This window comes from Hyperolius riggenbachi, chromosome 8, assembly GCF_040937935.1.
Source record: "Hyperolius riggenbachi isolate aHypRig1 chromosome 8, aHypRig1.pri, whole genome shotgun sequence".
Lineage (NCBI taxonomy): Eukaryota > Metazoa > Chordata > Amphibia > Anura > Hyperoliidae > Hyperolius > Hyperolius riggenbachi.
In genome coordinates this window covers 142,545,878-142,572,458 of record NC_090653.1, presented here as the reverse complement: position 1 = coordinate 142,572,458, position 26,581 = coordinate 142,545,878, and the positions used below count along the sequence as shown (strand labels likewise).

Sequence of the window (26,581 nt, the reverse complement as noted above, 5' to 3'; positions counted from 1 at the left end):
CGCATGATTAATATCCTTAGATACATTGAGCTCTGTCGAACGCCTTCTCTGCTCCTAACTTTGGACGCTGAGAAGGCGTTCGACAGAGTTCATTGGGGATTTCTACGAGCTACGTTAATCAAATTTGGTTTAACAGGCCCCATACTCACTGCAATCATGGCTCTATATACAAACCCCTCGGCAAAGGTTAACGCAGCAGGCATACTATCTGACTCATTTGAAATCACGAATGGCACTCGCCAAGGCTGCCCACTGTCCCCTATCATTTTTGTACTCATAATGGAAACATTAGCCCAAAAAATTAGAAGCTCCCCAAATATAGAAGGAATATCCATAAACAACAATAAACATGTCATAAGTCTTTTTGCCGATGATGTAGCCCTAGTCATTTCAAACCCCTTATCATCTTTAAAATATCTTGTTAAAGAACTCCAATTGTTTTCAAAAATATCATATTATAAATTAAATCAACACAAATCATATATCTTAGGCTTAAACATCCCTCCCGAAATAAAATTAGCTATTAAAGAAAAGTTTAATTTCCCTTGGGCAGACTTGGCGGTACAATACCTAGGGGTCCAACTACCAGCACAGACAGATGAGATATTTAGCCTCAATTTCCTCCCTTTACTAACAGAACTCAGAAAGGACTGTAAAACAATGTCAAAGTTTTTGTTATCATGGTCTGGCAAGTTAGCAGCGTTTAAAATGTTTTTGCTTCCGAAGGTATTATATCTGTTCAGAACTCTGTCAATACCAATAAAAAAACCTTTCTTCTCTGATTTGAAAAAAATAATAAACAATTTCATCTGGAATGGGAAAAAATCAAGAATCTCCTATAATATCATGACACTCCCTAAAAATCAGGGCGGAATTGGGCTACCTAATATGGAAACATATTATTACGCATGCAATTTAGAATTTGCTCACTCATGGTGGTCCAATAACACTGGGAAAAAATGGACTTCCATAGAAGCTGACGTTCTAGATATACCCCTAAGAGACATCCTCGCCAGTATGCTCCTTGGTCATAAACCACCTAAAACGGAATTCCCAACTATTAAATCTCTCTTATTAGCATGGGAACACTTTCTGAAACACCCTCCTCATGCAACGTCAACCTCCAGACCTAGAATACCCCTTACTACTTTAAAAACTTTATTATTAGATATAAACATACTGCCTTTATTACAAGCGGGCCTAAATAACTTAAATGATTTGTTTAACAACTCTACTATGAAATCCTTTGAGGATCTCAGACTTAAATACAATCTGCCCCTAAGCTATGCCTTCACATACTACAGAATAACCAGCATATTTCAGAGGCGAAAAATATTTATTCCAGAATTAAATAATCAAATAATTACATCTCTAAACTCTACTAAACCAATAAAAGGACTCATAGCCCTTTGGTACAGTGAACTAATAACACAAGCCAATTCACCATTGAATAAATATATTCAAATATGGTCGTATGACTTAGATATGGAATTAACACTTCCCCAAATACTACAAGCAAACAGGAAATTAGCTAGACTATCTAGGTGCAACTCACACTGGGAGCAATTTATAAAAAACTTTACTAGATGGTATCTCACACCTAGGAAACTAGCTTCCTTTACACATAACGCATCACCCTTATGTTGGAGATGCTCGGTACACACTGGAACCCTTCTTCACATGCTATGGGAATGCCCTCTAGTAAAACGAATATGGCTTGCAACAGAACGATATATCATTCGAAATATCTCTCCTGATTTTAAATTATCGCCTCAATTAGCTCTTCTATGTATAGACCTAGATAAAATAGATCTACCCTCACAGATGCATATCTGTCACCTGATTATGGCAACACAATACATGATTACCACCTCCTGGAAATCTTCTGACCCAATTGAATTCCAATGTCTATTATCCTATTACAAGCGTAATATGATCCTGGAGACAAACCTGAGAGCAAATTACATGACTACCAAACCAATCAATACAGATAGTTCCACCAAGAGAACGGGTACACAATCAGAACATTCATAAAGACTCGAAAACTTTGAGTTAGAAGCAGATAGAAGGTTTTGTTATAGTGTTTTTCTGTGTTATTGGTTTTACATGTTTTAATGAGACTATTTAGTGTACTAGACATCAGTCAATACAAACCGTCTTCACCTCTTGTATAGAGAATCGTATATTATATGACATACCTAAATTATTAAGGAAACCTATATATCAAGACAAATTTATCCTTATGACATCTACCTTGCAATCTAAGCTATTGGATGGCAATAAGCCACTGCTCCAGTAGCACAAATCTACTGAGTGACTTTTTTCACCTCATCCAGCCGGATTAGGTTAGTGGATGTAGGTGGACCTAGTTTACCAGTTGAGGATAAGAATATCTCCTATTGCTGAATATCCTTCACAATGTATGTCAATAATTTCACCTCTAAATGTACCATTTACTACAACTGTTGTAATTTTTTTATTGGTGTATAATAAAAATTTATTGTTGGAAAAAAAAAAAAAAATGTCCATATATGATGTGTCCATATACACATCAATCAGAGGACAAGCTAACCAAGGAATCTATTTTCTAGTTAACTGGACTGAATCATTTAGGTGGTGCGGCGTTAGCACATCATGCATCTTAACATGGCTTTGTACTGCTAGAGGCAGTACAGAACTGGTTAATAACCTCTAATGGAACTGACATTTTTTTAAAGTGTCGGATCCCATTATAGCTTAATCTAGCCCCCAGATTTTTTTTATTGATTTCTAGGAAATGAATACATTTCAAACAGACCTTTAAAATGATTGAATCTGCAGGAAATAAGCCAGTTTAACTGAACTGGGTATAGCATAATAGTAATGACGTTTTACCACTGTTCTTGGTTTATGTGCCTTATCTTTTATCTGCCCTCAATAGTGATAACGCAAAGCGATTATAAATCTCGGCTGCTGTCAGAAATACCTGATGCGAAATTGAAGACACTTTCAGCAGGACATGGGCTTTCGACATCAGTTTGTTTCAGATTGCATGCAGCATGAATTCAGTTGATGAGTACATTGTTACTAGGCACTGGGCCATAATCTATAATGCACTGTAAAATTGCAGTGCACAATCATTTTACCACTATTTAGTGAATGTGGCCCATTGATACTAACGAATGGTGTCTAAAGTAGAAGAAAGTCAACCTGACAATGAAATGAAACAATCCAGAAGATAAACTGATCAAATGAAGTTGAAAACTGAACTGATGTGAAACTGATATTAAATTGATGTGAATTCAAAATTTCATCTGCATTAGCCTAATCAGATGGTCTTATTAGATCTAGAGCACAATTAATTCCAACACTACAAACATGACTGCTGTTGGGGAACTGCCCAAATAAAGTGTACATTCATTAGCACAGCATCATAGCTGTGGTGTGGAGTGCTGTGTAACATGTGGCACTTTGCCAGCTACATATTAAATTACAAAGATTTCTCAAAAGTGATTGCAGACATACAGATTTTTAGACTTACACTGAAAAAGCCACTACAATGAAACTACAAACATTTAAAGGACACTCAAGGTGAAAATAAACTAATGAAATAAATGATTGTATCTATCTTTCTTATCCTAAAAATGGCTTTTTAAGATATTCCACAGTGTTATTTTAATATTAAATTTACTTTTTTTAAGTTTTAACTGTTTTAAGGTTTTTGCTCAATGACACATTCATTGAAGTATGCTAGAGCTAAGATCTATGAACTATTTTCCTTTTTTATCTCTTTCCTGCTCTTAGAAGCCATTTTTTGCTAGGAAAGTGTTTTATAGTTGGAATTTCTTTTCAGTGAGGGTCACACTATAGTCACTTCCTGTCTGAGTCAGGACTGAGTCAGCCACTTACATCCTTGATATTTAACTCTTTCAGGCAGAGAAAGAAAAAAAGGAACACAGCATAGTTATTAGTGTGTTAGGTACTGTACATACACTTGTCTATCTCATCATGTTACTTTAAGTATAATTTGCAATCTATACTGACCGCAGCGGTATGTGAGTTGAAGGCTAACATACCTATCTGCAGGGTCAGTGGTATCTTGCAACTGCCGTCGGTAACATCTTAAACATTGCGGTTGGAGATAATGACACAGGAAGAGGCGGCACTCTTTCCTCTTTGTCTGCCCTGTTGCTGCCCATTTCCTCCGGTCCTTCATAACACCACTCCTCTGTGCACTCTTCTGTGTCACTGCCCCACCTCATAGTTCAGAGTACAAGCCAAGACGTGCTTAACTCATGTCAATAAGGTCAGGAGGTCACACTGAACATATGCATATGTTTACATATGTAAGTCCTTTAAGAGTAATTTTTTTGCTGTGTTTTTATATGTGTGTAGAACAAAACTTACGCCTCCCTCTCCCCCCACCACCACAACAACCCCCCCCCCCCCCCGTCCCTCACTAAGCTGCTCCCTTTGGCACACTGCCAACATCCCTATTTGTGTAATACAGGTGACAGGATTAGTGGGCACCAGTTTTCAATGTCATCAAAAGTCAACTATGCGTATACCTTAAAGACAAAAAAAGACTCAATCTTCATACATCCCTCATCCATAACGCTGGGGGCCTCTAAACAAGCTTGTACATTACATTCAAAGATTGCTTTTGGCAATGCTCCCCTCTGTGTACTTGAACTGCATACGACCTGTGTCTGTGCAGCAGTAGGGAGCCACTCATGCATAACTTTTCTCCTCTGTGCAAGTGCAGCTCTGTGCTACTGCTCAGGCGCAAACCCACTGGGGCCTGCACAGTTCAGCCAAGCTCATACACAGAGGGGAGCGCAGTCGTGAAGATGAAGAGGGTCCTGGCTGACAGAAGGGGCATCCCTGAGGATCAGGGAAGTTAAATGTGTGTGTGTGTGTGTGTGGCGGGGGGGGGGGGGGGCAGACTTCCTGTGTCTATGTACAACAAACAGAGATTTTAAATTGTGAATTAGAATACCTACTGACTACATAATAAAAAAACAAAACAGCATGCGAGTTATTGCTTCCACCCCCCATATTTGTACATGTATATCACTTAATAAGCACATTTTTACAATTTTGCTTTAATTTCACAAGAAAGAACAAAAATAATTAAAAGAATCAACTCTTACCTAATGCTTCTGTTAAACCAGATACTTTCTGGCCATAAATATCTGTCTTGTTCCAGGCAAAAGTATGCACCAGGCTAGCAGCTGCAGGGAACCATTTCTGTACAAGTCGTCCTTCTACGGACACAATTAAATGCACTTTACTTAGGCCAATAGGGATGGTTGCGTGGGTGAGAATAACATGTATGAGACTCTTATATCCAAGCGTTCGGCTGCTCATGTAGCTGAGTTTCAGGAAACTGGATGGCATTGAAATGTCTTCCTGAACCACCTATGAAGAGAAGTAAACAAAATGTTAGACAGCAATCATACCAAGCAATTCCATGACCTTTTACCTTGGCATATTTTTATATTGCGTACTGGATTACAAAATTGCTATGGAAACTTTGGAGAAGGTATGTTCACTAGAAATAGGATAACTAATCTTCCAAAATTAAAATTCATATTAAGTCAGACTAATTCATGGCTGGCAGATGTCACAGGACATAAGCCAAAGAAATAACTAGTAGTGATGAGCATATTTTTGCATAACCGCAACTTCAGATCGCAATTCCAAATTTTGGCAAAAATTATAATTTCATATGTAAAAGTAATCCGCAACTGTAATTTCCCATTTTTGTGTATTTTTTTTGCATAATTTGGGCCGATTTTATGGGTTAACAGCAAGACCCCCGTACATGCTATCATCACCAAAATTGCTACTTGTGTTAAAGAGACTCTGAAGTGAGTCTGAAAGCATGTCATTACTGTAAAGCACTATAGATAGTGCTAAACAGCTGCATCCCCACGGCAAAACGAGGGGTTTATACCCCCCAAATCTCCTCTACAAACTTTATTGGTCATGGATTTTGCTGCTAATGGAGGCAGAGCTTTGAGCTGTAGCTCTGCCTCCATGAGCATCAATCGCCGCACAGATCTCCGCTTCTCCCCCACCCCTCTCTGTGAAGGCAGATTGAGAGGGGAGAGGAGAGGCGGCGATCAGCAGGGATTGATGCTCTAAGAGGCAGAGCTACAGCTCAAAGCTCTGACTCATCAGGAAGTGCTCCCCTGACTTTGCAGAGGGGATTTGGGGGGTATAAACCCCTCCTTTTGCTGCAGGGATGCGGCAGTTTAGCACTATTTATAGTGCTTTACAGTAACTACATGCTTTCAGACTCCCTTCAGAGTCTCTTTAAGAAGAATAGTGGGAAAAAGCCCCCAAAATATTATTTTTCAAAAATTGATTAAAAAACTCAATTGGAAAAATGCAAAGGAAAAATAGTTTTTAACCACTTGACGAACACAGTGTTAACCCCCCCCCCCCCCCCCAACGACCAGCCTGTTTTTAGCTCAGCTGGGCTGTGCAGTTTCTTCAGCCTCCTGCACAGTACAGCTATGGAGCCCAGCAATCGGACTCACCTCTTTTTTTTTGTCCCTAAGGAGACATGCCGCCGGAGGGAGCCGATTGTTGTGGCCGTTGTTTTTTTTTTTTTCCTCAGCCTGTATAGGCTGCTTAGCCATCCCTCCCTCCTCCCCTCCGTCATCTGAATTGGAACCGGACGGCGATCCATCCTGTTCCGCCTCTCATAGGCATCAGCCTATGAAAGGACGGCGATCCCCGGCCAATCAGAGGCCGGGGATCGCCGATCTTGTACAGCGCTGCCAGAGACTGCATCCCTGTACAGTTGTAAACAAAGGGGATTTCTTTCCTCTTTCGTTAACAAACAGCCTGCTAGCTGCGTCAATTTAGATGATGATGATAGGTTCCCTCTTCTTGGGTAAGTATTTCCTTTTTGACCAGAGCTTCGGCATGGGTTAACTTTAAATTTAGGATTCAATCCAGATTTAATCCTTAACTTTGGGAATCAGTCCTTAACTTAAGGATAACATAAGGTAAATTGCTTAATCACCTATTGCTTAGCATTAAGATGATAACAGGAAAAACAGCTCATAATCCGTAGTAAAGATAAGTGACAGGTTCCGTAAACTGTAGCCGCTGTTTATTTGCAAAATAATACTGTTTGTGTATATTTTGGTTTGACAACCTTAAGATACAGTGACCGGTGCCCTTGAAGCAAATATTCTGAATGGTTGCACTTTGCTTCACATTTGCTCCACTTTTGTTTCTTGCTAAACCAGCCCCTCCATGCTACATTGTATAACATAGGTGCAAACCAGCTACAGGGAATAATTCCTCTCAGGCTGTACCTGCATTAAGCTGTGCTGTACAATGCAGCAAAATACTAGAACAAGACACACACAGACAATGGGCCATAACAAATGGAAATCAAACGCACTGAGAAAAAAAATCCCAGCTCCCAACCAAAATAAAAAGCCTCTCTCCTGTCACAGATCAGCATGAATCTTGTACTGAACAATGTATTATTGTCTTGCAGCATCTAGATTGTGTACAGACAGGCAGCTGACCCCATTATATTTCTCTTTGACAAAACAGTTTTTTTTTTCTATTGTACAATAGACTGCACTGTCCATATAGCCTCAATTTAGTGGCAAACTTATTGACCTCTTTTTTTCTTGTGTTCTAACTTTTTCCATCTTGTTGTGCCCATCCCATGAATTTTTAAATTCTGCTAAAGCACTGCGTGTCCATTAAGCGGGCTGTGTCTAACTGAAGGCAAGCTAGAAAGCATCTTATTACTGTTTCAAGGTGCAAGGTTAAATGAGAAAAGACAAAACATAACATGATGTTTTTCTTCTGGTTTGCCGTTCTGAATCTGCTAATTTAGCAATATGCAGAGTATCTTCTGAACATTTAAAGCCAAACCCAAGCACTTTGGAAGGATTGGCGTTATAAGAGAAGACAGAAAAATAATCGGCTTTTGGCTTTCCTTATTCCTTATGCATGGAGGCATCCCTTATCCCCGGCACAAAGCACAAACGTTTTTCATCTCCTACACCTGTAATCCAACAAAAGGAGTGCAATTAATATATAATAATAAAGGATTGTTCACACTGGCATTCATTTCAAATGCCATGAAAATGTGACCTGCATTTCTTGGTATTTGAACAACCATATTTATTGCATGTTCCTCCTGGCATTTGCTGCAGCTTGCCAAGCATGAATGTCGGGCGTTGTACTGTATTCTGTGTTGACAATATAAATACTTGTAAAACATTTAACAGGTTTTAAAGCCCTTCTTCCGGCATAGATCTTAAAATGTCATTTAATAGCTCTGTGACCAGGGTCCTCTGATGTTATTTATTTATTTATTTTTGTGTGGGAAATCCTGTCCTGAAATCCTGACTAATTTTGATCACGTGGCCAAGAGCACTCAGTACAGTAACCCAGTTTTTAGACCCTGTGCAGGGCCAGAATTCTGGAGCGGCCACAGAGGCCCGGGTCTTGGGCAGCTGCAGCCCAAGGGGGCACCTGGACACGAAATAGGGGTTCCTACATATGAAAGAGAAGGCTGAAAATGCGGAGCAATACATGAAAAGGGAAACTGATACCCAAGGGAGGTAAACATGAAAGTAAGGAGCTGCAGTACAAGGATGTTACACATGGAAGAGGGGGCTACACATAGAATGGGAGGGGTGCTGCTTCACATTGAAAATGAACTCTAACATACTTGGCCTGGGGCAGAAAAAGTATAAATCCAGCCTTAGTCATGTGAAAGGAGCTGCTGCCGATGTCTGGATTGTAACATCCTGCTTTTCATTCTTCCAAGAGGAGGCATAGGCTGAATCTCTAAAAATGTTTGAAGCCTATTACAATGACTGTGCTTTAACAGCAAGCATTTGACCAGGGATGGTTTCTGACCTGAGCAAATATGTCACAATCACGCTGGTTTCTAGGGGTGTGTGCGAATCACGTGGAAGTTTTATTGTCCCCCACCATTCTTGTTTCTTTGCTGCTAAGCAATGTAATTATATCTAAACTTGCTTTGTTTAAATGGACTCTTTAAATCATTTTTTGACTCTGAAACTTTATTCTCATCTTTTACAGTAATATATTTCTTACATTTAAATGTTATTGTGAAATAAAACGAATGATGATAGAAAGGAACCACATAGCTTAAATGATAAAATGGCATCTTATGCTTTTGAATTATTTGTGATATGTGTGACAAGGGGGTGTGGCTGAGCATGGCTAGAAGTGTGGCAGGGGCGTGTCTTAAAATGTCCAAAACGTTGTAAGATTTAGGAATAAATATTAAAAAAAAAATGTCTGCTGCAAAATGGCAACAATAATGTTTAGCTATTTTGAAACATTTTAAATACGACTTTCTTAAAACCACTTAAGGACCGGGCTATATTTCAGAAATCTGTGCTGTGTGGGCTCTCCAGCCCACAGCACAGATCAGCAGGCAGCCAGGGCGACCAGATTTCCCCCCTTTTTTCCCCACTAGGGGATGTCCTGCTGGGGGGGTCTGATCGCCGCCGGCTGTATGTGTTTAGCGGGGGGGGGGGGGGGGCTCCTCAAAGCCCCCCTCCGGAGCGATTCCCAGCCTCCCTATCTTTCTCTCCCTCCCCTCCTCTCTCTGGGCGGCACAGGACGGCGATCCGTCCTGCACCGCCTCTGATAGGCTTCAGCCTATCAGATGCCGGCGTTCCCCGGTCAATTAGAGGCCGAGGATCGCCGATCCACTTTACGGCGCTTCCCCACGTGTTTACATTTAGCCTACGAACCGCGATCGGAGGCTCGCAGGCTATTCACGGAGACACCCTCCGTGAACTGAAATGGAAAGGCCGCTCGTTCGTTTCCATGTAAAACCACTTACGACCTGCCGCCGCCTATCGGTGTTAGGCAGTCGTTAAGTGGTATCATTCCTAGTGGCATCCCTAAAGAGGAAGTGTCACAAACATTTTAAAATTTAAAACACATACAAATAAGAAGAACATTTCTCCCAGGGTAAAATGAGCCATACATTACCTCTCTCCTATGTTGCTGTCACTTACAGTAGGTAGTAGAAATCTGACATTACCGACAGGTTTTGGGATAGTCCATCTCTCCATAGGGGATTCTCAGCATGGACTTTATTCTTTATAAAGACATTCCCTAAAAAAGATTTACATAAAGATGCTGGCCAGCCTCCCTGCTTGCTGCACACTTGTTTGGCCGTTGGATGGAGCAACTGCCATTCACGAAGTGCTTTTAAAAATAAAGAAAAGCCTAAGGACCCCCCTATGAGAAGATGGGCTAGTCCAAAATCTGTCGGTAATGCCAGATTTCTACTACTTACTTTAAGTGACAGCAACAAAGGAGAAAAGTAATTTATGGCTGATTTTATTCTGGGAGAAATGTAGTTCTTATTTGTATGTGTTCTAAATTTTAAGAATTTCATGACAGTTCCTCTTTAATTGCCACAATTTGTTTTAAATAAGACTGCTGTCTCAATGCACACACAAAATCGTTTTAATATCAGCCTTAGGCTCAACACACACCATGCAATCTTGGTTTTTCAATCTTACCACTTTCATGTAGTATAAGAGCTTATCCAATCAATCATTCAAGGTATTTTCAATCTGTTGGCCCTTATACTACATAGATTTGGTAAATCTGTACAACCAAGATTGTATGGTGTGTGTTGAGCTTAAGCTACATGTAAATCGCACAACACAATTAACCTCCCTGGCGGTCGATTAAAACCACCAGGGGGCACCACAGCAGTTTTTGAAAAAAAAATTTTTTTTAAATCATGTACCTAGCCTAGCGCTAGCTACATGACATAAAAACATAAAAAAAAACTGCTGTGCTGCCCCCTGGTGGTTTTAATCGACCGCCAGGGAGGTTAATTGTGTTGTGCGATTTACATGTAGCTAAGGCTGATATTAAAATGATTTTGTATGTGCATTGAGACATCCCCCCACCCTCTCCGATCGCCCCCAGCGATCAGGCCCATCAGGAAATCCCGTTCTGAATGGAATTTCCATTAGGGCTTCCCCCGTCGTCATGGCGATGGGCGCGATGATCTCACCAACGTCATGGACGTCGTGACGTCAGAGGGAGTCCCGATTCACCCCTCAGCACTGCCTGGCACTGATTGGTCAGGCTGCGCAGGGGTCTGGGGGGACGGGGACACCCTCTCACGCGGCGAGCGGCGGCGAATCGGCGGGGAGCGGTGGCGATCGAGTCATGCTCATTTGTCGTGCAACAAAAAAAATTTTACGAAAATCGGCCCAGCGGGGCCTGAGCAATCCTCCTGCGCGGCATAGCCCGAGCTAAGCTCGGGCTTACCGCCAGGAAGGTTAAAAACCCCACAACAATAAAAACAACAGTACCTGGCCAGGATATGCGCGCTTTTATTTAAGAGGGACCAGATCCAGTTACCCGCAAGGTGTAATCGCCCAGCCGCAGCCTACTGCTAAAAACACCTAGCAAACTAGGATCAATATAGTCCTCAGCCACCACCTGAACACCGCACACACTGTGTTATATTGCCAAAACCGGCTTCCTATGACTGGTATGACATGTTGCTGCAGTACTGAATGGTCACTCAGGTGGTGGCTGAGGACCATATTGATCCTAGTTTGCTAGGTGTTTTTAGCAGTAGGCTGCGGCTGGGAGATTACACCTTGCGGGTAACTGGATCTGGTCCCTCTTAGATAAAAGAGCGCATATCCTGGCCAGGTACTGTTGTTTTTATTCTTGTGGGGTTTTTAATTGTGTTGTGCGATTTACATGTAGCTAAGGCTGTTATTAAAACGATTTTGTGTGTGCATTGAGACAGCAGTCTTATTTAAAACAAATTGTGGCTATGCAGATATTAAGTTGCTGGCTCCTTGCTAGGCAAGTTGCACAAATCAGTCCTTAAAGGGGTGGCTCTCCTTATTATTTTTTCTTATTCCTCTTTAATTGCATATTTCTGTTAAAGCAGACCAAAACCAAACATTTTTTAATTCAAAATATTTTATTGCACCACTCTGACACATATAAAGATAAATAAACACTCCTTCAAGCCTATGAGCATTTCAGTGCATGCTTTTCACCCTTCTCTTTTCATAACTAGGGTTATACAGGTGGCAGCCATTAGCAATTCCTCCTTTGCCAGAGTACTCCACCAGTGTGCCAGATTCTGTCCTGGCAATATGAAAGGAAGGGGGGGGGGGTTCCTCCATTAAATGTAAAATATTTTATATTTGTCATGCAGCTGAAAGAAGGCTGCTATTTATTATTATAATTTAAAAAATAGATTTTATTTCTAAAATCTTGTATTTTTAGTTTGGGTCCACTTTAAGATGAAAGACATGAAAATATGTGAATGGCCTGCACTTGTCCTCATCAGCCACTGAGTGGTGCTGTGATGCTGATGTACATTTAGCAAAAATATGAAGTACAACCAGCAGTTCTGGATGTAAGCCTGGGTGCAAGGGCATAGAGATATGTTGCATATTCAACAGTGGTGCTTTGTGGGTAACCACAGTTACACACTTAAACAGACACTTAAGCCAGAAAAAAAAATGAGTTTTACTCACCTGGGGCTTCTAACAGCCCCCTGCAGCAGTCCTGTGCCCTCGCAGCCACTCACTAATCCTCTGGTCCCCCACTGCCGGCTAGTTTCGTTTTTGCTGACAGGCCCGTCAGGACTGGCCACGCGTAGCTTTTTCCGCATTCCCGACTGTAATTAGTGCTATTGCGGGCTGCAATGCGTACAAAAATACGCGTTGCCGCATATCTATGTGTTCGTAATGTGGCAACGCATAGCTGCAGGGGGCTGGTGGAAGCCCCAGGTGAGTAAAACTCATTTTTTTTCTGGCTTAAGGTTCACTTTAACCACTTCTCTACCACAGAGTTTTTCCCCTTCAAAAGCTCTTCCCATTCATTCGGTAATAACTTTATCGCTAATTATCACCCTGAAATGATCTATATATTATTTTTTGTGGGACAAACTAGGCTTTCTTTGGGCAGTACTTTATGCTAAGAATTATATTATTTTATATACATTTGATGGGGAAGAAGAATAAAAAAATGAAAGAATTCACCATTTCTTAGCTTTCAGCCACTGTAGTTTAAAAATAAAATGTGCTATTGTAGATAAAACAGAGATTTTATTCGCACATTTGTCCCGGTCATTACAATGTTTCAGTTGTGTCCCTAGTACAATGTATAGAGATAATATTTTATTTTGTGTTGGGGTGAAGGCGTAAAAAATAATGAAAATGTATTTAATTTTTCTATGGTAGGTGTATAATGGTGTATTTGGAAGTAGTTTTACTTTTTGGCCACAAGATGGTGATATATTAACTCCGTTTTCTAAAAATAGAAAACGGAACCAAGTGTTTACATGTGTTTACAGATGTTTATAAATAGAGATTGCCCGAACGGTACGCCGTCGAACAGTTTCAGGCGAACTTCCGAGGGTTCGCGGTCGCGGAGAACCGCAAACTTTTCCAGAAGTTCGGTTCACCCCCATAATGCACCATTAGGGTCAACTTTGACTCTCTACATCACAGTCAGCAGGCACATTTTAGCCAATCAGGCTACACTCCTTCCTGGAGCCACTCCCCCCCTTATAAAAGGCAGGCATCGCCGGCCATTTTACTCACTCGTGTGCCTGCAGTACATAGAGAAGGGACAGCTGCTGCTGCTGCTGCTGCAGACTCTTATAGGGAAAGATTAGTTAGGCTGCTGCTGCAGATTCTCATAGGGAAAGATTAATTAGGCTCTTGTAGGCTTCTGAGAGCTAATCTTGATCTTGTGATCTATTTTTTTCTTCTTCTGTGTGTCCCACTGACACTTGTGTTGCATAGACAGCCTTGATAATTCATACTGTGTGTGTGCCACATCCTGGCCCAGCACATTCAGTGACTACCTGTGTGTGTGACAGGTGCACATTGTAATACCCAGTACTGCATACACCTACCTACCTGTTGTTCACAGTGCACCCACCTACCTACGTAAGCTGAGCGCATGCAGTGTCAATGTGCCTGTCCGCTACCTGTCTGTGTGTGACAGGTGCAAATTGTAATACCCATCACTGCATATACCTACCTACCTGTTGTTCACAGTGCACCCACCTACCTACGTGAGTGGAGTGCACGCAATGTCACTGTGCCTGTCCGCTACCTGTCTGTGTGTGACAGGTGCACATTGTAATACCCATCACTGCATATACCTACCTGTTGTGTTCAGTGCACCCACCTTATCACTGCATATACCTACCTGTTGTGTTCAGTGCACCCACCTACCTACGTGAGTGCACACAGTGTGATATACCACTCTGTGCATACCTGTTAACTGCACCTGTGTGACTGCACATTGTATTAGTCAATTCAGTGGCAGTGCATACCTTTCACTTCATCCCCCACAATATGGACACAATGGACATAACAGGTAGAGGCAGAGGTAGAGGCAGACCCAGAGGAAGGCCACCAGGCAGGTCTGTGCGAGGTCGTGTTGATGTGATTTTGTGCGGCCCTCAACCAAAGTACAGTGCTCAGAAGAAGGCACGTCCCATCAACTTCCAAGATTGTCAGGACGAGGTTGACTATTTAACACAGAACACCTCATCTTCCGCAGCCACCAGCGCTACTACAAGCACCACATCTGTTGCATTTGACACTTCGCAGGAGTTGATTGGTGGGGAATTAACTGATTCACAGCCATTACTGTTACAACCAGATGAAGGCGCTAAACATTAAGTTACACCACCTCATATGTCTGAGTTAGGCGGCGACACTATGGACGTAACGTGTGAGGAGGAGGATGATGTAGTACCTGATGTTGGTGCAATTTTGGAGGTGTCTGAGGCAAGCAAAGCTGGGCAGGAAGATTATGATGATTATGATGATACAGATCTTACATGGGTTCCTAATAGACAAGATGACAAAGGGGACAGTTCAGAGGGGGAGTCAGAGAGGAGTAGGAGGAGACGAGTTCCTGAAAGAATCAGGGGGGGGGCTTGTCCTCAGAAACAGCTGGTGGCAGTGTCCAGCTCCATGTATCGCCACCTATGTACAGCAAGCCAACATGCCCTTCAATGTCACCTGCTGAGGCCACCATGGTGCCATCACCCCAGGGGGGCTCAGCGGTTTGGACATTTTTTTAATGTGTCTGCCTCAGATTGGAACAATGCCATCTGTTCTCTCTGCCTCCAAAAATTGAGCCGTGGAAAGGCCAACACTCACGTAGGGACATGTGCCTTATGAAGGCACATGGAGAAAAGGCACAAAATGCAATGGGAAGAGCACCTGAGCAAAAGCAGCACACAAAAGAAAAGCCACTCTCCTTCTCCTCTTCCTCCTTCAGGTGCATCATCTTCAGCCACTTTCTCCCTGGCACCTTCAAAGCCACCCTCCTCCACTCCGCCTCTGACCTTGAGCGGTTCCTGATCCTCTGCCCACAGCAGCCAGGTGTCCATGAAGGAAATCTTTGAGCGGAAGAAGCCAATTTCTGCCAATCACCCCCTTGCCCGGCGTCTGACAGCTGCCGTGGCGGAACTGTTAGCTCGCCAGCTGTTACCATACAAGCTGGTGGACTCTGAGGCCTTCCATAAATTTGTGGCCATTGGGACACTGCAGTGGAAGATATCAGGCCGCAATTATTTTTCTAAAAAGGTGATACCCAAAGTGTACCATTAATTTGAGAGGCAAGTGGTGTCATCTCTGGCACACAGCGTTGGGTCAAGGGTCCACCTGACCACGGATGCTTGGTCTGCAAAGCACGGTCAGGGCAGGTACATTACTTACACAGCCCATTGGGTCAACCTGGTGACCGATGGCAAGCAGGGAGTACGTGGCTGTGCAGCAGACCAACTTGTGACACCTCCACGGCTTGCAGGCAGGCCTCCTGCCACCTCCTCTCCTCCTGCTACATCCTCTTTGCTGTCATCCTCCTCCTCCTCCTTGGCTGAGTGGCAGTTCAACTCTACTGGTGCTGCGATCTCCTCTCCAGCTACACAGCCCCATCTCCCCAGGGCCTATGCTGCATGCCAGGTACGACGGTGTCATACCATATTAGGCATGTCTTGCTTCAAAGCGGAGAGTCACACTGCAGCAGCTCTCCTGGCTGCTCTTAACAAACAGGTGGAGCAGTGGTTGACCCTGCACCAGCTGTAGATCGGCAACGTGGTGTGTGACAACGGCAGCAATCTCATTTCTGCGTTGAATTTGAGAAAGCTGACACATGTACCCTGCATGGCACATGTGCTGAATCTAGTCATTCAAAGATTTGTGTCAAAGTACCCAGGCTTATAGGACGTCCTGAAGCGGGCCAGGAAGTTTTGTGGGCATTTCCGGCAGTCTTACATGGCCATGGCACACTTTGCGGACATTCAGCAGAGAAACAACTTGCCGGTGAGACACTTGATATGTGATAGCCCGACTCACTGGAATTCGACCCTGGTCATGTTCTCTCGCCTGCTAGAACAGGAGAAAGCCGTCACCCAGTACCTGTACAATTACTGTGAAAAGGATACAATCTGAGGAGATGGGGATGTTCTGGCCCAACAATTGGACACTGATGCGAAATGCATGCAGGCTCATGCGGCCATTTGAGGAGGTGACCAACCTGGTGAGTCGCAGTGAAGGCACCATCAGCGACTTGATCCCGTACGCTTACTTCCTGGAGCGTGCCAGGCATAGAGTGGTGGATCAAGCTGTGGAGGAGCGTGAAGAGGAACAGTTACGGCAGGAACAGTTGTGGGAGCAATTTACATCAGAATCAGATGTTTCCTCAACACCTGCGGCAGCACAGAGGGGGAGGAGGAGGAAGAGTCGTGTGGGGAAGAGGAGTCAGACTCGGATGATGAAGAAGGTGTTTCTTTGGAGGAGGAGGTGGCGGCAGAAGAACAACCGCAGCAGACGTCATAGGGGGCTTGTGCTCCTCAACGTTCCCGTGGTATTGTTCGTGGCTGGGGAGGAGGAGGACTTTCCTGACATCACTGAGGAAGAGCAAGAGGAGATGGATAGTACATCTGCATCCAACTTTGGGCAGATGGGGTCTTTCATGCTGTCCAGCCTGTTGAGGGATCCCCGTATAAAAAAAAACTCAAGGGGAATGAGCTGTACTGGGTGGCCACGCTGCTAGACCCTCGGTATAGGCACAAAGTGGCAGACATGTTACCAACTCACCTGAAGGCAGAAAGGATGCAGCACTTGCAGAGCAAGCTGGCAACTATGCTTTACAATGCGTTTAAGGGGGATGTCACAGCACAACGCAATAAAGGTACCACTGCCAGTAATCCTTTTCCTATGTCCACACAGGCAAGGACAGGATGCTCCAGCGATCTCATGGTGATGTCGGACATGCGGACATTCTTTAGTCAAATACCTCACCTTAGCCCTTCCGGATCCACCCTCCACCAATGCCTGGACCGGCAGGTAGCCGACTACCTGGCCTTAAGTGTGGATGTAGACACTGTGAGCAGCGATGAACCCTTGGAATCCTGGGTGCGCAGGCTTGACCTGTGGCCAGAGCTGTCCCAATTTGCCATCCAACTTCTGTCTTGCCCTGCCTCAAGCGTCCTGTCAGAAAAGACCTTCAGTGCAGCTGGAGCCATTGTCACTGAGAAGAGAAGTCGCCTAAGTCACAAAAGTGTTCAGTACCTCACCTTTATCAAAATGAATGAGGCATGGATACCGGAGGGCTACTGGGCGCCCGAAAACTAAGTCAGTCCCCACACACAGCATCTAGGCCTGCACGCCGTGTGACTGTCTGCCTGCCCCAAGACTAAGTCACTCCCCACACAGCATTTCTGCCCACAGGCCGTTTGATTGCCTTCTCCGCCACCACCAACAGGGTCCAGGACTCTAGGCGAATTCCTGAATTTTTAAGGCCGCTGCTAGCAACGGCTGCTATAATAATTTGGTGCGTGTACATGCCTGCCTAATTTTTTTGGCTGCAGTGCAGCTGCAACAACAAAGCAAAAGGTATGTACATGTGCCAACTCCCCTTCGTGATCATTACCTTGCCGCGGTGAAGGGGCTTGCGTATCACAATGAAGCAATAACCGCCGGCTATATGAGTGTCTTGGGGGGTGGCACACCAAAGATAATAAGTCGTTGCTTCATTGTGGACAGACCAAATTTGATCAGCTGGACAGTCACTGTTGTTCTATCATTGAGCTACCACAGCCCGGCGACCATATGGGCTTGAAAACCGCCAAGGCCTGCACTCTTGCCATGGTGCGCACCAGTCCAGCACAGCCGTCACTACGCAAACAGTGTAAATTTTTCTAGTTTTGAAAGTTCGCCTCCCCATTGAAGTCTATTGCGCGCAAACTGAACTTTTGCGGTAGGTTTGCGAACCCGGTTTGCGAACCTAAAATCAGAGGTTCGGGCCATCTCTATTTATAAACAGGGATGTAGATAAGCATGGCAGAGGTTGTTAAAAGTACTCAGAGCTCATGGAAATAGAAAGATTCATACATACCTGGGGCTTCCTCCAGCCCCATACACTCCGATCAGTCCCACATAGCCGTCCTCCTGGAGCCGACTGATGAAAATGCAGGGACCCAGCACTACAGAAGACTGAGGACAGTGGCGTGGGAGCGATCAGAGCGTATAGGGCAGGAGGAAGCCCCAGGTATGTATAAATCTTTCTATTTGCATGAGCTCTGGTACACTTTAAGTGTTAAATCTGAATTATCGCAAATACCTTCTGTTTTAAGAAGGCAAACCACACTAAGCATGCAGTAGTTCCCTCCATTTTTTCTGCACAAATCGTACTGTGGGTCATGCTGCAATTCATGTAATGATTTTATTTTAATATGTTGCTCTCTTATTAGTTAGTACTAATATTATTTAGTACAAAAGGATGGAGGAGATGGTTGGCACTGCTGTCTCTGGATGTTTATTGTGCAAGTATAACAATACAACCGTACACCATGGACATCACCAGACAATTTCCAAGATAGCAAACATGAATGTGCACATACCAATCCAGTGTAGTGGCATGGGTCATAGCAGTGGGTGCTGGTCACCGAAGTCTTACGGCTGTTTCGCGCAAATGGGCTTCTACGAAGCTAACATCCTCTGTAGGACCACATAAACAGATGTAAGGCTTCAGTGACCAGCACCCACCGCTATGACCCATGCCACAACACTGGATTGGTATGTGCACATCCATGTTTGCTATGTTGGAAATTGACCAATGACGTCCATGGTGTACGATTGTATTGTTATACTTGCACAATAAACATCCAGAGACAGCAGTGCCAACCATCTCCTCCATCCTTTTGTATTATACAGCCACCTATAAGGCCAGAGCACGCTGGGAGTACCATCCAGGATAGTGGGCACAGGAGACTGCTACCCAATTTAGATGCCTGTAGGCTGCAGTGCCAATCACCCTTCGCATTCTTTCACACTAGTATTATTTAGTCCCATTCTAATAAAGGTTAGTGGTGACTTAATGTATTACTAAATTCTTTTAAGTAACATCACAACACTATTGCTACATAAACATTACTAAATGGCAAACAAGACATTTTTGCAATGTACCCTGACTTTATAAAAACACACATTAATCTGTTGTGGATGGGGAATAAATTGATATATTTGTGGTTGGCTGAATATAAGTAGATTTATGGTACTGGCTATGGAGACGATAAAATGAAAAGGTTAGATAAGTGCGTCTGTGTAAGAGGCTGTATATAAAGCCTCTACAAGGTAATTCTTAAGGGTCAAAGCCAAACATTGCAGTTTCACAAGCTATCTAGAAATCTGCTTAATAATCTACAGAGTTATTCTGCACGAGGACAACGTATAGATAAACCTTTGAAAACAACGTAATGTTACATAAAACAAAGTGAACTCATTGTGTTTTGCTTATATCCTTTCAAATAAGAGGCCTGTGTCACCTTTACAGTGTACACGAAAATATTAAAATTGGCATTATGCAAAGAAGTATGGGTTACATAAAAAGTGTGAATTGCTTTATGCACACATTGTATGCATTGCAGGTGTCAGCCAGTAACAAACATTATATCTACAACCATTACGTTCTGTACATAATGAGAACTACTAAGCCAGATCAACTATTTAATGAAGGATTTGTTGAATAACTGCTCGGTTACAGGGAAACTCCAACAAAATGATTAGGAGAGCTACATGACTTATCACTAACAAGGGACTAAGGGATCTGGTTAGGTGCTCCAGGAGATCACAGCTATCCACCGTCACAAACGAGATCACAGAAATCCACCATCACACCGTTATATCGGAAACAAGGAGACAGAGGAGCTCATCTGCTATGCTGAGAACAGTCTTGCTGGTTTTAATGTTCCTAACCTCTTCATTCAGTACAGTTTTCTGTGGTACAGGATTTGATAGGGCTCACATCCTACTGGTATAAGCACATATTCCAGTACACACCACTGAACCTTTCCTGTCATATTTGCACACGCAAAATGTTTACCAAAGGGAGTCTTTTAATTCCCTCATTGCTTCCCACCTGATTGTAAGCGCCAGTATTGTGCCTGTTTTCATTCAAAGACATTTGGCTTCAAGTATTCCCCACAACTCCTAAAGAATTATATCCATCCCTAACAATATTTTATGCAGTATATCGGTTTATAGATTGTTATTTTAAAAGAGAGCATTAGAATGCCTTGGGTTATATAAATCCACCACGTCTGAGGACTTCCTACTGCCTTTTTCATTATCGTTTCTTCATACATGGCTCTGTGAACAAATGGATAAAAATCAGTGGCATAGGTTGCAACAGCACTGGACCCTTGGGTCAGAGGGGCCCCAAGGGAACCCCCCTCAACTGCAGTATTAGCTTTTTTATTGTGCTGGTAATAATCACTTTTATAGATGCTTTGAACAGTAATCATCATTAAAAAACTGTTCCCCATCCTCCTCTTCTTGCACCTCAACACTGTGATTGTCTTTGGCTGGTTTTGGTGCACCATATTAATTATTATGCATAGAGTGCTTGGGGAGGGCCAAAGTAAAACTTGCACTGGGGGCCCATAGCTCCTTAGCTACGCCACTGATAAAAAAACAAAAAACCTGATTCACTATTAACAAATTACCTGCAGTTCAGGAATGAGAGACCCTCTCTGTGGACACGATCCACCAAATGTTGTTAATGGTGAAGGAAGAACAACTGGATTTGGGATGATGAAACTGCTCATATCGCATAAAGGAGTTTCCGTTTCGGATCGCTGCATTACCACTTTGTCAACAACAACAAATTTGTTCCATGGTAGCCACAGTGTCCTCTTCACAGCAACGAATGGAGACCTCTCAAAAAGGAGGATGATAGAGATACCACCAACAGTGACAAGATCAAAACTAAAAAGCAAAAATATATTTTGCAAGGTTGAAATAATAACATTAAATAATAAGCACATCTAAATATAAAGTTAAAATACAGCATGCGAAGTGTATTATCAGTCAAAACACATATAAAGCAGTCCTGTGATTCAAATAAACCAGCAATGTAGCACAGAGACTCCCGTGGGCACATGCAGAGTGAGAGTGGGTTAAAATACTTACATTGCTGATATCCATCACCACATGTACTTACTTCCTTGTCCTGTGTTCCATCTCATAGTAACAGCACTCTACTAGGGTGGCGCTGTTATGAGAAGGAACGCAGGTCCAGGAAGTAAGTACATGCAGCATGTGGATCCCGGCAAATTAAGTATTTTAACCCACTCTTGCTCTGTATGTGCCCCTCCTCCCCGCCTGGCTAGCTAAATTGGGGCACCTATACCTAGCTACATGTACTGGTGGCACCTATATCTGGCTACCTATACTGGGAGCACCTATACCTGGCTACCTATACTGGGGGCACCTATACCAGGATACCTATACTGGGGACAACTATACCAGGCTACCTATACTGGGGGCATCTATACCTGGCTACCTATACCGGAGGCACCTATACCTGGCTACCTATACTGGGGCATCTATACCTGGCTGCCTATACTGGAGGCACTTATACCTGGCTACCTATACTGGGGGCACATGTGGCCACCAATTATAGGCAATGGGCTTATACTTATGGGACATCTGGCTGTCTATACTGGGGGTGCTGTTGATGTTTATTGTCTGTGAATTACACAGCTGTTAAGTTCATTTGGCCCTGCCCATAACCTATCATTCCCATGCCCACTTTCCAGGGTATGGACACACCCATTTTTGCCATGGCGTGCTTCAGTACTAGATCCAGCACCTGCATAGCACCCTCAATAAAAAAAATCCTGTAGCCGCCCCTGAAAATGGGTAAAACTCCTCTGCCATTCTGCGAACAAGCCAGGGCACACTGACAGGTCCCTTATTAGGGCATCATTCTACTTTCCTCTCTTGTACTCAAGCTCCCCTTGAAGACACTACTGAACAACACAGTGCTTTCCAACTGACTGAGACATTGGCCTCGATTCATAAAGCATTACCTCATGCGGTAATGCTGAAAACAGCAGACTTTACCGACCACTTAGCAAAATGCCAATTCATAAAGGCTGTTACCGCATGAAAAGCTGACATTACCGACTAGGGAGATAAATTACCGACTTGGCTGCAGTTACCGACAACACATGTCAGTAAATTGTCAGCAAATGTCAATTCACAAAGCCTTCAACAAGCGGTAAGCCTGGCGGTAGTTACCGACACCTCTGGTGAGGTCTTAACAAGTTACCGACAGCTCTGACAGCTCTGATTAATGCAAAGTGCAGGGAGCCGATGTCTGTTTGATTCATCTGTGGAGAGAGCCAGAGAGCCCTCTGTGTGAATCATTTCAGCAGGCAGGGAAAGACTGTGTGACACATCTGTCTGAGTCATCAGTGGAAAGAGCCGTCTGTGTGAATAATTTCTGCAGGCAGGGAAAGACTGTGTGACTCATCTGTCTGAGTGATCAGTGGGAGAGCCAGAGAGAGCCGTCTGTGTGATTCATTTCTGCAGGGCAAAGAGGGAATCGGAACACTGCTCTACTCTACCGCTCAATGGGCTGCGGTAATTTACCGACCTCCAAGGGCAGCTGGGGAAATCTTTATGAATTAGCACACAGACCGGGAAAATACCGAGTGCGGTATTTTCCCGACAAGATTTTTTTTATCGCACTGCTGTTTATGAATCGAGGCCATTGGCCTCAATTCACTAAGCTTCTCTCCTGTCCTTAATAACGTTTCTAGAGTTATCACCATGGTGATAAGGCATGTAGTATTCAGGAAACATTTTACCTCAGGCAAACCTAAAGTTAACTCTTCTGTCTTTAAGTTAAGGAGAGATCTCTAAAGTCAACTCTTCAATCCTTAAAATAACTCAAGTTAAAGACAGGCTGTTAATTAACTGCATGTGAAAATAACTACAGAGGAGGTTACTTAAGGACTGAAGAGATACAATAACTCTCTCACTGTGAAAACTTATCTCTACACCCTAATAAGGCAAGATCGATGTGGGGTGGTAAGTTTTCTCTTGCCTTATTATCTCCAGCATGATCTTAGTGAATTGAGGCCATTGTGTATCTCCTACTCCCAGTACACACAGACATGAGATGATTATTACCTGATCATACCATCTGCAATGAGACTGGGGGATACTCTTATCTCTGTAAGAGTCTATAAGAGGATTATCAATCTGCTGGGTTAGGGTTAATAGGTGGATGTTATTGTACTCTTCCTACAGTGGAGAAGTTACCAGTTCTAAATAGGCATTACCATTAACTGGCAAACACTTGTTCGCTACCTCGGTATAGGAATAAACACACATATACCTGCATGATCATAAACTGATCTTTAAGGGCTTGTGTAGACAGAATGTTGAGGTCCCTTTATGACTTTACCTGAGCTCAAACTGTAGAAAAACATTAATGCACACTTGGAAAAAGTGGGAAAATCACTTCTAGCTGCAGCCAACCTACAAGGAAACTGATGTACAAATGACAGCTGAACTGTAGAATTCAGTCCATCTACACAACCCCCGGTGGTTAGTTCTTGGATCATGCTTTACTTGTCCAAGAACCAACTATTATTACCTGTACCAGACTTTAGTTACTTTCATTTTATTATTCCTACATTTTGACAGCTTTTGAAAACCATCGGTGAAGCAAAGTAAATGTTCTTGATTTCTCTCTTATCCTTTCACTTGTCAAGTTACTATAGCGCTTGCTAGCTGATTAATAATTCAGGGATGTTCCTAAAAGTTGAATGTGACTGCCATATGAAGGCTTTTCTCCTAAAGCTTTAAGAAGGTTTGACAATTGCTCAGGCATAATTTTAGCAAGCGATAAATCTAAATGCAGGCTTATCTGAGGTAGCTATCTCCATGAATACTGCATGAGGCAACTAGGTAATTAGTATACACTTTTCGTTTATAACTGTACCTCCCATCTTGGCGGCTGATTGTATATCCATAGTCGTTGTGGTGTACAAAGCTGACGTTGACGCCCACAAGTGGTGTTCCATCCACAGCCATCACCTGACCTCGAACCACACAGGCACGACTGCAAAACAGAAATAATAAAAGTCTCACATCACTTGACAGATCAGATTGTAAATTAAAATCTTGTTTTCCTTTTTTAGTTTACATTAAAGATATATGCAAATCCTAATCACTGATACATACACACAGGGGCGTAACTACATATCATGCCCTCCCCCCAGCAAAACTTTGATAGAGCTCCCTAATATTCACACTCTTTTCACTTGCCTACCCCTGGTGACCCTCACTGCCTAGAGGGAACATCTTGCAAGGGTCATAAAGCAAATATGGATGTAGTTACATAATTAGTTTGGTTAAAAAAAGACATCCGTGCATCAATTTCAACCAGAAAAAAAAATGAAAAAAAAAAACACCATCCTGAACCTTACAAGGCCTTGGCAAATTGGCCTTAAAAAGGGTACAATTCTCCAGATGACAGTCAGATAAATCCCTGGATGAGCTCTCCCGGGAATTACCTAATAATAATAGCCATGGGTGCCCTTCAATGCAAGGAAAGCATCCAAGCCCTCTTTAAATGCAGATATAGAGTTTGCCAAAACTACTTCCTGATCGTGAGGTAAGATATTCCAGATTTTAATCACTCTCGCTGTGAAGGACCCCTTTTTAAATAAATGGCGACAACTTTTTTCTTCCATACGCAGATCATGTCCCCTTGTCCGTTGTACAACCCTAGGGACAAAAAAGCTCATCTGCCAAGCTTTTGTATTGCCCTCCGATGTATCTATACATGTTAATCAGGTCACCTCTCAGTCACCTTTTTTCCAAGCTAAATACGCCCAGTTTGTCCAACTTTTCTTGGCATGTGAGCTCTTCCATCCCTCTAATTAAATGAGCCCGTCTTTGTACCCATTCTTGAAGTTCAATATCCTTTCTATAGTGTGGTGCCCAGAACTGTATCCCACACTCCAGATGTGGTCACACAAGTGATTTATACAGAGGGAATATTATACTAGCATCTCAAGATATTATTTCCAGTTTTATGCATCCCAGAATTTTATTTGCTTTAGCTAGTAGCTACCACTGCTTGGCATTGCATACAAGTACTTAACTTGTTATCAACCAGTATTCCTAAGTCCTTCTCCAAGTCTGATGTTCCCAGCTGTATGCCATTTATTTTATATGGTGATCTACCATTGGTACGTCCAAGGTGCATGAAATATAATCTTCAGTTCCATAACAAATGTAGCCACAAAAAAAAATCTGAAGGATGGACCCATTTATCAGAGGGAGTGAAGTAGTAGTTGGGGCCCCCACCCCCTTACAGCTCTGGGCCCCCTGCAGTTCTAGATAATGTAGTTATGCCCCTGCATATACATATACACACACAAAACACACACACACTGGGTAATACAGAGTTCATAAATAAAATACATCAATGCATCACTTCTAACAGACATAGCGGAAAAGCTCATATTAACCTGCAATTTATGACTTTATGGGGACTTATCTTTGTTCAGCATTGAGAGAATTTGAAGGGGGATTTATCAAGAATGATTATTTTGAAATTCAACACATACTATCTAAGAGCATTAAAGTGAAGGTGATCTATGGCTAATATGCATTCATGTGGATAAGACACAAATCCCCAATTACTACAAAATATGAGTTGAGATGAGTGAGTTGATTAAAATGTCTTCAGCCCGAGATCAGGTGAAACTGGAGCAGGGAAATCTGATCTGATCTGGATTTGTGAAAATCAGTTTGCTCATTTTTAGTACTTAGGAAGCTTTAGCAATAGGATTTTCTTATCTAGATAATGAAAAATTAGCAGTTTTATCGAGATACTTTCAAGACTGACCTCAGCATCAGTCTGGAAATGTATTTGATTATCTCCCTGTAAACAATGATCCGCACTGGAAAAAGCACAGCCTTGTGATGTGTCTCTGCATTGCATGCACATTAGTTCCTGCCTCATCCTGCCTCTTATCCCAACACAAAACTATGATACCAAAGAAACACAAAACTACCATGGATTGCAAATTAAATATAGATGGAAACCTTTTACATGTTTGCATGCTGGACTGTAATGCTGTCACTCTGCTTGGAGTAATACACACCTCTAGAATGACATTGTGGTCGGGTTCATACTACACATAGGAACGTAGGTGGATTGAGCAGGC

At 42.9% G+C, this 26,581-nt stretch overlaps 1 protein-coding gene across 9 annotated transcripts in view; it reads right to left on the bottom strand.

Moving 5' to 3' along the window:
- The window catches only part of TENM1 (teneurin transmembrane protein 1), a 1,180,670-nt gene that overhangs the window by 290,312 nt on the left and 863,777 nt on the right, over positions 1-26,581 (bottom strand). For all 9 annotated transcript variants that reach the window (XM_068251163.1, XM_068251165.1, XM_068251162.1 and 6 more), the window contains 3 exons: positions 24,343-24,462; positions 21,050-21,311; positions 5,133-5,400 (listed from right to left, as the gene is read on the bottom strand). In XM_068251163.1, the coding sequence (XP_068107264.1) occupies positions 5,133-5,400; positions 21,050-21,311; positions 24,343-24,462 (650 nt within the window). The remainder of the gene's footprint in view (positions 1-5,132; positions 5,401-21,049; positions 21,312-24,342; positions 24,463-26,581) is intronic.